At 38.3% G+C, this 12,049-nt stretch overlaps 1 protein-coding gene across 2 annotated transcripts in view; it reads left to right on the top strand.

The window, feature by feature from the left end:
• SLC44A3 (solute carrier family 44 member 3) overlaps positions 1 to 12,049 on the top strand; it is a 40,025-nt gene that overhangs the window by 15,636 nt on the left and 12,340 nt on the right. For both annotated transcript variants that reach the window (XM_074152709.1, XM_074152710.1), the window contains exons 10-12: positions 2,547 to 2,712; positions 7,796 to 7,952; positions 10,490 to 10,573. In XM_074152709.1, coding sequence (XP_074008810.1) covers positions 2,547 to 2,712; positions 7,796 to 7,952; positions 10,490 to 10,573 — 407 coding nt within the window. The remainder of the gene's footprint in view (positions 1 to 2,546; positions 2,713 to 7,795; positions 7,953 to 10,489; positions 10,574 to 12,049) is intronic.

Genomic DNA, 12,049 nt, shown 5'->3' with positions numbered 1-12,049 from the left:
CTACTAAGACTGACATATGAAAAGCAGCATTGCATGTAATTCTGTTAACAAAATTATGCATGCATGGTAGGCCCAGAAGACAGGGAACCAGTCAGACACAGATGTTTACATTGGTAAGCAGATTTCTGTGAAGTAACAAAGACAATTTACCATACCTAGAAAGCAAAGTGTTCAATGGTGAACTCACAGGTGGATGTGCCTGATTTCTGTGCAGCAGAGCACAGCGCTGTGCACGTCCGCATGTGGAAGGCTGGCCATCAAGCCATTACTGGTGTTACTGCAGGTGGGTATTTCAGTAGGCTGGTAAAAAGCAAACAGAATTAGTTTACTGTACATACATTTGTCAGTCTTCATGACAAAACCACAGAAGCAAAGCCTGAAATGTGCCTTTTTTTGGAAATGTTCAGGTGGATTGTATGGTGGAAAATGTGCTTAATTCTACTACCAAATGGCGTAATGTCTCTGCGAAAAACTGAGGAGGTAGGAGACCTTCTTGTATCTCATTGACCTATCATTTGCATAATTTCCCACAGTAAGGGCTGTGGGCGGTGGTTAATGATCATAATTGGCTAGTTGTGTGTGCTGCAAGAAAACGGCAATCTAGAGCCTCCAAACTTGCAAGTTGCATCCAAACTTAAAACCAGTAGAGAAGAGATCTGAGATATGAGTACTAGGTTTTTCACACCAAGTATCTTACATTTCACGGGCCTAAAATACATTTGAATATAAGGGAAGCAACAATATTTCTGTGAGTAACCAACCACGGAGCACTGCAAAGAGCTTGCCTGGTTAGCTAAAATTTCCTTTCAGAAAATAAAATAGGTAGAACATATGTCTGTGTTTGCACTTCAGCAAAGGCTGCCTTGAAGAACAAGTCTGATACAGTACCTACAAACTTCTCCTTGAGGCCAGCTGTACTGTGTTGGCGGATGCAACTCTTGATTACAAGAGTGCTGAGAATAAGATTGACTCGGTTCTGGGAAGAATGCTTAGTCTGTAGGATAGAAATCTATTCATAGACTTAGTCTTTTCTTCTTGCCTTTGAATAGTGAATAGCTCTTCTCTCAGCGTCTAAAACGGATGAGTTTCTGTAGTGTTAGTGTTATAGGAGTGAAATAATTCAATTTATTTTATGCAGATACGTATTTAAGCTAACCATACAATAATTATGCACCTATGTAGCATTTTTTGATCCTTTTAAAGCACTTTAAAATAATTTTGCAGTGCTGCTACGGGCTAGATGAATATTTTTCATAATTTACAGACAAACGGACCTTGGTTGTGAAGATGTATAAAGCTTGTTTATACCTGATGGTATTGCTGAAGGCAAATCTTTATTGTTTCTGCTTTTAGCTATTCTCGAGTATGAACTTTGTGGCTATAGAAAAATAGGACAGAAATAAGAGAACCATTTCTTAGATAGCTTTGTATCTGTGGTAGTTTTGAACTTGAAGGTGGTGTGCTGTCCTGTGGGAGAACATGAAGTATTAAAGCTTAAGTAATAATGCTGTTCTAGCAGTAAAAGGCAATTCTATGTCTCACTTTGTTTTTTCTTTCATGGAGTTAGAATAAGAAACTGCTCACCTCCAGAGATTGTTTTATTCTTTGAACGTGTTTATCTTTAAGGTTAATAGACTTAAGGCCTGGTAAACTAAAAAAATAGTAGGTTATGGACCTAGAGACTTTTCACTAGGAATAAATGTCCCGATGGCATTATCCCCTGACTAGACTTCAGAGTCAAATGGCATAAATAGAATTGCACAGAGAAAGGTCTGATTGCTAAGTTATCTGAGTTACCCCCATCTTTTGTGAAAAGCCACCTATTGAATTGGAATAAATTCTTTGTTATTAAAAGAAGTGGAGGCAATTTTTTTTTTAGCTTGAATAACTGAATTTGTTAATGTTCCTGAATACAGTAGTAACACTGGAGCATATACTGCCATACAGATGTCAGCTTTATGTGCCTGTATTTTGCACAAAGATTGCAAAGTATAGAGAACAGAAAACTATTTGCCATGGTTCTAATTAGTAATAATAATTAAAATAATAATTCTGTTTTGATGCAGTGGTATGTTACGCATCCTTAATATTTTTCTGCAGTCTTTCTCTTTTCCGTCTTACTAAAAAAATCTAAAGCATTTCATTACTATGAATTTATTTCAAATTTGAATGAAGAAAAATAAGATTTCATTTCCTTCTGAAGCATTTGATTACTCAAATCTTGAGTAATGTTTTCTCATAAATCTTTACTATTTTGTAGCTGAACTCTTGACTTTATTGGCAGCTGTGTCTTAATCCAAATTTAAACCCAAGATTTTGCTTTTTGTAAAATTTTATTTTTCAAAATTGTATTTGAATTATAACATTTTGGCACTCTGACTTTGTTAGAATGGACAGAATTAAGTAGCACCTGAATTTTACAAAGGAAAAGTTAAAAAAAGGGGTACAGAAGTTACTTATATGTCCTTCTTCCTTTTCTTTTTTTTTTTTTTCTCGTCTCTTGTCTGGTGTGTTATAATAATACAGTGATGTAATCCCAACTCCAGGTACTGCACAGACTACTTCAGGAGGACAGGTAGAATACAGAGCTCTGTCTGGGATTTCCTACATGGCATGGTATCATTTCGTTGGCCTTATCTGGACTAGTGAATTCATTCTTGCCTGTCAACAGATGACAATTGCGGGGGCAGTGGTTACTTGTTACTTCAACAGGTGAGTGCAGAATTGCCCCGTAAAGTTTTGGGGATTTTCCAGCACTTACTTTCAATCTTTTTCTAGGCAAAATAGTACTGCAATTTATGTCACTATCTTGGACTCCAATTTAGTATAAAATAATGTTGCTTGTTGCAAGATCTTGAGTAAGATTTTACAATGTCTATGGTATTAAGGTGACTCACCCCGACTGCTGGGGCTACTGGGCCAAATTGAGCCTTGATACAAGCCAGTGGAGCTCAGTCGACTCTGGTGAAATTGCCATCCATAAGGCACAGGCTTCATTTGACGCTTTTCCAGGAGACTGCATGAGCTCCAAATGGAGATGCAATATATAGCTTCTCGGTAATTTCATGTATTCATGGGCAGTTTGACCTCTTCCTAAGTGTTCATCGCTGCTCTGGGCTTCCATTTGTTCTGGATGCATAAATGCCTACGCTGCTACTCTCTTTGCCATTCTGTGCGGATATTTTCAGTTAACTATAAGTGATTTAACACCCCTGTTAAGAATTTAGAGATGTGTAAACAAACTTTCTTGAATTGTATTTTGCCTTAACATATAAATGTGGAGGAAATGAGGACAAACCTCTACTTTTCATTATATATACTGTTTTTTAGACTTCGCAATACTGTAAAATGAAATTATATTGATTTAATGCACTGGAGCTGTGCTATCCTGTCATTGCAGGCGAAGATTTAAATCTCACAATACATTGTTGAGTTTTTTGACAATGAAGAGAGTACTATCCTGAAAACATTTTTCCTGATTAATATTTTATGAGCTCTCTCACCGTCATTGCTCTGTTCCCCTATCTGTGAAAAACTCTGGCATTTTAAGGCATTTCTTTGTTTTGTATTAGAGGAACATGGTGATAATCCCAATTTGTTGGAAAATTAGCCCTTGAGGAAGGTGACCTCAGGGTAAGTCGGAGAGCCTGGCTGGAGAGGGACCGGGGACCCTGGAGCACTGGCTGCAGCCACCCGAGACCATCGGGCTTGGACAGCTGAGAATGGAGGCATTCGGCTTCTCCAGGACCTAGGTAGCAGGTTTCTGTTGGTGGTCTCTAGAATGAATGTTCCAGTTGCTGATAGAAAGGCTTCCTGCTGAAAGGTTTCCAAACGCTCTGCTCCCCGCCACCCAGCAGAGAGAGCAGCAGGGACCCGGTTTGCAGGGCCCCCCTGCTCCAGCCAAAGCAGCAAGGCTGGAAGACCTGCTCGCAGCCAGTGCCCACTGTTGTTTTCAGTGATGTTTTGCCTTCCCATCCAAAAAGCCAAGGCAGTGCAGTGTTTAACACATGTATTAGGAGCCTGTCTCTGCTAGGATTCTCTACACAGCCAACAGCCATGTCACTGAACTGGTGCTAGTAGAAGAGCAGACAAAGCCTGAAATGCTGCTTTTTCAAAGGTTGAGGTCTGTAGACGGTCTCACACTACTATTTTACATGCCATGATAGGACTTGAAAAAGAAGAAACTCTCATTTCTTATGTCATCTCCTTTTGCCTATTGAAGCTCTAAACCCATGTAAACTAGCGTGGCTGTGCTTCAGTGGGTAAGGGGCTGCTCTTTTCTTCTAAGCAAATTTATGTTCCTCAAACTTTAGCAATTGATTAAGCTTTAGCAGCTGAATGCTGAGGCACTAAAGGCTCATTTAAATTGGCTTACTTGAGAAAGCGCTGGAAAGCAAAGCAGTTTCACTGACTTACCTGCAGTGTGTTTTGGTACCATACACCATCTAAATCTCCGAGGCAAAGACACTGTCTGTATCTTCTTCACACAGAGCAGGGAAGCAGCTGTAGAAAGCGCTGTGATGACATGTACTGCTCTATTAGGGCCTTCCGCTTTCCAGCTATTTTTTACTGCTGCAGGAACTGGCTGCAGAGTACAGAAGGTTCCTGCACCCAATTGTATTGCAATCATTTTGTACCTCTGCTGCCCTCCTCTTGCTTGCCAGGTGATGTGTACTGTGTTGAGAGAGTTGTGCTTGGAAGGGGAAAAATGCACTTTTTCTGCATTGGTGATCCCTCTCCCTGGCCTTTAGGCTGTCGGCACAGATCTGCAGAGACGCAGAGCGGTGCAGGAGTGGGGAGAGGATGGTTAGCTGCAAGAACAGTCGCACCATCCAGGGCAAGGGTTATCTCAAGCTGTTCCAGCAATTCTGAGCTTGTCTGCTGTGTGTTTTTAATGTATTCCCTGGGGCAGCATCATAAAGGCATGTCACAAGAGTTTGTTTATGATACCTCACAGAGAGGCTTTCTTCTTGGCTTGTAAGTGCTCAGAGGAAATGGCACGGCCTTTCCCTGCGGAAATCTCCTTCCACAGCACACGCAGCAATGTGCCTCCTGGCCAGCAGCCACGATGGAGTTGCAAATGGGGAGGGCAGGGAGTCATTTTAGCTGGATTAGCTTTGCAGGTGACGTGTTTGACCTGTAGTACCACCACTACAAATGGGTTTTACCTTCTTTTATTTCAGATGAAACATAAATACATGAAAGATTTTATTAATTTAATAAAATAAAAGAACTTTTCTGCTTAATGATTACTTTTTATGACTTGTGAGAAGGGCTCACAAGTCATAAAAAAGGGTGTTTTTTTTTTAAAAAAACCCTTCTTTGTTACTATTGCAGTTTTACATCGGGGTTTATTTTCACCTTGGTGTGCTTAGGTGTTATATGCATATTTACGTTTTCGGTGAGATGAGGCTTTTCCCCTCTCTGGGATTGTGGGATGGTAGCTTGATCCATGTCACAGGCATCAGTGTTCTATCCGTGTTTGAGCTTATTCAGTAACTCCAATGTATATATGTCACCGCACAGGGTTGAAATTAAGGAAGTATAGAAGCATTTTCAGGATTGGGGTTTTCCACCTGACTCTAAGGTGTTCAGCACCACAACTTCCCATAGATTCAGTGAGAGGTGAAATACGTACATCTCCCAGTAAATCGAGAATCCAGGTTTATGGATTTGCACCAAAGTCATTGAGAGATGAACTAGGACTAAATTTGTAAAGGATTCCTCTTCCCTTTTCAAATACATCTGCAATATTTATGAGCATCCTTTGCCCTGTGTACATACGTGACCTAACCCATGTAAAAGAGCCATCAGCATGTATGTAGTCAGACCTATCCCTTGTGGTTTTGAGAGTGGGTAAAAGGGTAGTTGGAAGTACAGTCTGTGTTCTCTGTTAGTTCTCTCTAATGTCACTTTTATGACAAATCTTGTAATTTATTGTGTTTAAAAACTGAGATTCATATTTACTTGAGGAATATATGATTAATTCCTTAATACTTTTAAAGTATTTTACATTAAATCTCTTTTAGGCAGTCTTTGAAACAGATGAGGCAGAACTGAAGACTACAAGCACAGTTCTGAAAAGATGGAGAGGCTTTTAAGGAAACGCTTTTTTTTTTTTTTTTTAAATGTCTACGTCTTTTGGGTGTGTAAAGAGTACATTTTTCTCTTCACACAAAAAATGGTTTTGAAATGAAAGATGAGATGTATGTGTGATCATTTGATTCAAGGAGCTCAGTGTTAAGAAAGATATCAAGTGTCACAGAGCTCAGAAGAAAATGGAGACAATTGGCAGCACTGAGGAAAGAAAATTATTAAAAGATGATGTGGTATTGAGTGCAGGTTCACAGGCTTTTGGAATAGTAGAGTTCTATGTAAATCAAACAATCCTGTGGTAAGATAAGATAGGAATACCAAAGAGGACAAGCAAGCTGTGGCCCTACTCAGTCTTGTAACCAGTTCTGTCAGGCAGATTCCAGTTCTTCCCTGATCCCTTGTGTGCACGCAGTGGAGTCTGCTTGCACAGAGTTCAGTGCCCAGTATGAACTGTCTGCACAACCTCATGCATGTGTCTGACTGTCTGCTTGTGCTAAAGTCACTTCAAGATTGCAGCCATATAATGTACAAAGCTGGGTGAAACTTCGTCATTAGGGGTAATTGGGTGTAGGTGGATGATTGAGTCAATCTTGAGCTTGTGTAGAGTCACAAGCATCACCTGTTGTTGTGTTTAGCTACCCGTTCTCCTGTGTTTTCTACCCTGAGCCAGAATCACAAGGAAAAATCTTTGTTCTTTTTCTTATCTGGAAGAAAAGCAAGAAATCTGTCAGACCCTGTGAGAATTTCTTTACTAGGAAAAGGAGGTGTGGAAAAGCATCCAAATGTGTAGAAATTTATCTAAGCTTCAAATTTTGACATTTCTGCTCGTTAATCAGTCCAGTTAAAAATATCAAAACCCTTCTTCATTTTTCTCTTCAGTAGCAAGTAAATTATTAACACAAGAGTAAACTTTGTCCTTTCTGTATTTTTTACCCTTGGTTAACATTTAACTTGCAGAAACATAATCTTTTATATTCCGAGATCTGACTGAGACTGTCATATTTAAGGCAGTGTACAAGGGAAAAGGAAACAGTGGTACTATATGGACAGAATATTTCATCTGTGTTGCGATGCATGTGTTTCTAACACAGAAACCTGATGACTTAAAAAAAAAACCAAAACCTGCCTCATTCAGTATAAAATTCCACTATCCCCCAAGCTGTTCCCCTATTTGTAAAACCAAAAATAATGAATGCAGCAACTGCTTTGCTGGAATTTCCTATTTAAAATAATGTGGTATAGTCACATATTTAAATACAACTTCTCAGCTGCAAAGTATTTAGTGTTTTGAATGAACTGCAGTGATACCTATCTTGATATAGTGTGTATGATTTAAATCCTTGCTGAAGTGAGAATTTATTAAAAATATATTTGTAGAGCTTTTTAGCCCCAGCCAGTTATTCTCTTATCATGGTCTTTCTATTTTTTTTAGTTTTTTATGCAAACTATTAATTTTCCAAGATAACAAAAATTTTGAAGGAATCACTTATGCTTTCCTTTGGACTAAAGTGAACATTCAGATGAAGTCAGTAGGAAAACTGGAGTTGTTAAGTGGGAACGGAGATACCAGCTTAATTCCGGCCTGGACCAATCTATGAATCTATGAATTCTTTAAATTTCCAAATACTGAAAAGATACAATGTATATCTTCTTAAATAAGTTTCTAAAACATTTTAAAATTGTTTGTTTTTCTTTCTAGAAATAAAAATAACCCACCACCTCACCCAGTCCTGTCTTCCATATCAGTTCTTTTTTGCTATCATCTAGGAACTGCTGTAAAAGGCTCTTTTCTAATCACAATACTGAGAATACCAAGGATTGTTCTCTTGTACCTTTATAATATACTAAAACAAAAGGTAGGTATATACTTCTGTAACACTATAAAAATAGTAATTAAAATGTGACATTCATAAAAAAAAATGTGAAGAATATACTTCTTGCTTAAAAATGGATGATATGATGTGGATTTTATATTTTATCACATTTTCTTCATTAACAAAGCTTTTTCCCTGTGCATCCTTTTTTCTCAACTCAGATATTTTTAAAAGCAGAAAGCACCAACATTTAAGCCCACCTTTATTTAGTATTTATATAGTATAAAGGCTTTTATGAAGGATAAAGGAAAAATGTGGCAGAATGCTCCATTTAAAATATTTTCTATAAGATATTTTACATGCAACAATAATGTTCTTACTTTTTATTTTTTAAAATTTACGATTAAAATATTTTATCTACCTTGTAATTTGAGTTTATAGAAAGAAAGTATGAAATAAGAACTATTCCAGAGATTTGTGTAGGATCCAAACCACCTCTTTTAAGATACATTAAAAATATAGTTGGGCTGTTTTGATTGTTTCTTGCTTGCCTTCTTTCTATCTTTCATGCATCTCCACATCTCTTATCTTCTGCTGGAAGAATACCATTGCAGTTAGTTCTGGCACTTTGGCAAGGAGAGAGGGCTGTCATGACTGCACAGCTCTGATTTTAGAGGATGATTTAGGCAAAGATTTTAAATGTAGGTCTTTTCCTTCAGAGTTTACCTTAGCCTTGAAGCATGTTATGTATAGTTATGACAGGTTATTTACATTGTCCATCCCTGGTACCTATGAGACGTGTGTGGGATATAGTTTGTGAGTGCTTAAATAAAAGCCCCTTGTAATAGGATACTTGAAAAATGTGTAAGTGTCTAGGTTTATGGCACTTTAGTATGAAAGCCTTGGTTATAAAACTCAGTGAGTTGGGTCAACTAAAGAAAGTCTTTGTTTAAAGATGATGGGTGGAATGAGTTGTGCTAGAAAGAAGACGGAGTATTTTCTGCCTCTAGAGGAAGCGGAGTAAGTGGACTTGTTGGGTACACAGTTTTGTAATCTGAATAGCTGTAGAAGATTTAACTAGCAAAGAAAGATTATTTGTGTATATAGCAGTGCGCTACAAGCTCCCTTTGGTCCAGTTGCCAAGCATTCAGCTGAGGATGTGACATGACTCATAGCTGTAACTGCTCCTAAAGAGTAAAGTACTCAGGCCGGCTCGAGTCCCCAGTCAACAGAAGGATCCCCTCCAAAGTAACCTTGCTCCTTCCCGTGGGAGAAAGGATAGGTTTTGGCCCCTTTCCATTGGGTCTTTTTCCATAGAGGGCCAAAGTAGTGGTACTAGATGATGGAGAAGTGATGCTGTGTTCTTGTAGAGCTCGCCCAGACTTTGCCACCCTTGGAAGAAATGCTGCTCTTTTCTGGGAACAGGAGGAAAAGTTAGGGGACTACAAGCTTGCAGGTAAATTTACAGATGTTTACTACACAGCAGCCTTCAAGTAGAATCAGAGGAGATTGCAGTTGAAGTCCCTCGCTCTAAGTTTTTAATAAACAATACTTAATTTAATAATACTTAGTTTAATAAAGTTTTAGTAAAATCATCTCTCCAGCAATACACGGCAAGATTAAAGTGTTTCTCTGCTGTGTGGATTCTGCATTTTGTTTGCATGTTTACATTTTAAAGCAATTATTCCTAGAATACTTCCAAGGACGTCTTTGGAAAAAAGTTGGAAGGTTCATGGTTTCTGCATGAACAACGGTAGTTGTGGGGACCTGAGGTTTTCATATAGTGACTGAGAGATCTCTGCTTTCCAAAATAAAACAAAAACATTCTGACCTCTGGCAAAAGAAGGTTAAAAAGACTCAAGTATCACTGAACTGCATTTCCTTTTGCTGAGAAAAAACAGCCAGTTAAATCTGAAAGGCTACCATGGCTACCAAGTTGTCTTTTTCTTGTCTTGCTTGGTAAAATCTTTATATGATGAACAGTTCTGAGCTTGTGATGTGATGGGGGTGAAGTGGGGGACACCAAATTCTGAGCTTTTCTGCTCTGTTTTAGGTATGAAATTAATATACATCAATGTTCTGTTCTAATACATGCTTTTTCCTCCTGTCCTGAGAAAGGAAGGTATGGTCTGAGTCAGTACACACACACATGCGCATAAGTCCTTCTGCCCATTCTTTTATTTTTGTTCATTAGGGTACCAGTCATTTCATAAACAAAAAAGTTAAAAATCTTTCAGTGTACCCCCTGATCACTGCAAAGTACTGTAAGGGTTACTGACTTGCCGGCCTGTTTTTTTCTCCAAGCAGCTGTTAGCTCACAAAGCTGTTCGCAGAACTTATTTTTTCCCATAGAAGAATCTTCCATCCACAGGAAGAAAAAAATATGCTCAGCTCATCAGTCATTAATACTAAAGGTTCTGAATTAAAAACAGTTCCTATAATCCAAAAGGAAATATCTTCTGCCTAAGTGAACGCTTTATTAGAAGAGTCAGTCACCAGTAGAGCAAGTTTTTCTAACATGGCAGTTTTGTTTGGGTCTAATTCAGTGTCCAGTAACCAAATGTTTTATTTTATTGCAGGAGAGTGCATGTGCAAAGTGCCTGTTCAAGTGCTGTTTCTGCTGGTTTGGGTGCCAGGAAAGTTGCTTAAGATACTTTAATCAGGTACACTCTATCATTTCTCTGTCACTCAACCATCTGCATACCTCGTCTCGAAACCGCGCGTGTATGCTAGCTCGATTTAGCACGACTAAAGCAGTGTCCAGTGTGGGCAAGCCAAATTTTCCTGCTGGCCACCTAAACTAAACAAACAAAATAGTCTTCAAGTGTAGATGGAACTTGTTGGAAAGAAACAGGGAATTTACAAACATGCAAGGTGCAAGATTTTAGAGAACTTGTTAATGCAGCATGAAATAGCCTTCTCAGAGGGCCACTTGCTATTTCTGAAGGTAAGACTAAACATTTTGTTGAGTTGTGTTGGACAGACTACTGAAATACAGAAGGTCCAGGTGGAAGGAAGCAATGAAGAAGTAAGAAACCCACCTGGAGATGTGTCATTAAACTAGATACAGTATTTTCCACCTGAAAGTCCTGAATAGAGAAACTTGAACTCCTGGCTGATTTCCATTATCAATATATCTGGGAATATGATCCATGATGAAAATGCCAGATGATATAATATTCTCTTGCTTTGAAAGACATCTTTGTTTTGTTAGCAGTTTTGCTTCAAAAGTGTTGTTATTGGAAATGGATGATTTCTGACATACAGCAGTTTTTCAGATACTTGACTCCTTTTTCTGTCCTCATCCTTTTCTCCAAATGCTTGCCAGCTCTATATACATCATTGTAAATAGTTAATTTTTCTCTTTGTCAGTCCCCTTTTGTTATCTATGGTGGATGTGGTATTCTTAATGTGAAAGGGAATCAGATGTTCATGCTGATTCCTAACTCTGTGTGTTGCTTTCTTTGTTCTCATTGCTGAGGGCAGTAGTGAAGTAAACAAGAGAGTTCTGGTGAAGGGTCTGACTTCTTCTCTAAAGTAAGTGCATAAATTAAGCTTAATCTTGGATAACTAAGAAGAGAAATTTTTTCACTTAGTTCAGCCTAGATTAAATGTTTGTGCAGTGAAATCTCTGGTTCTAGATGATGAATTTTCCAGACTTACATTTTTTAGGTAGATCTTATGGTCACTGACGTGGTGAGGAATCTCAGAGTTAGCTTTGACTCCAGGCTTTCCATTTGTAGTCACCTTTTCCCCTTGGCTTCCTGCCTTTCAAAGAGATATCCAGCATCCTAGTGTTTACTTTCTCCAGCTGTTGTATGCTATGTAATTGTTAAAAGAAGAATTAATTACTGTAATGTTCTTCCTTTTGTTTCAGAAGGCTGTATGGTTGCTTTTGTTCCCTAAAAATCTTTTAGATTTCCTGTTTCCTAACCTATTGTAGGCAAATTTCTATTTTAATATGAGTTGTGGTTTTTAACCTAATGATCCCAGTACTGTGTTTGCTGTTAGATATTGTTTGTTTGAACATCTTTTTGGCAAAGATCATGGTGTTCCACGAGCTCCAAATCCAGGGCAATTTGGGCAAGGATTAGAGGAGAAGAAAAACAAGAACAGGCTGTAAGATTTTAATAGAAATT

The sequence above is a fragment of the Numenius arquata genome, chromosome 8, assembly GCF_964106895.1.
Source record: "Numenius arquata chromosome 8, bNumArq3.hap1.1, whole genome shotgun sequence".
NCBI classification, from domain to species: domain Eukaryota; kingdom Metazoa; phylum Chordata; class Aves; order Charadriiformes; family Scolopacidae; genus Numenius; species Numenius arquata.
This window is presented reverse-complemented; position numbering and strand designations above follow the sequence as displayed.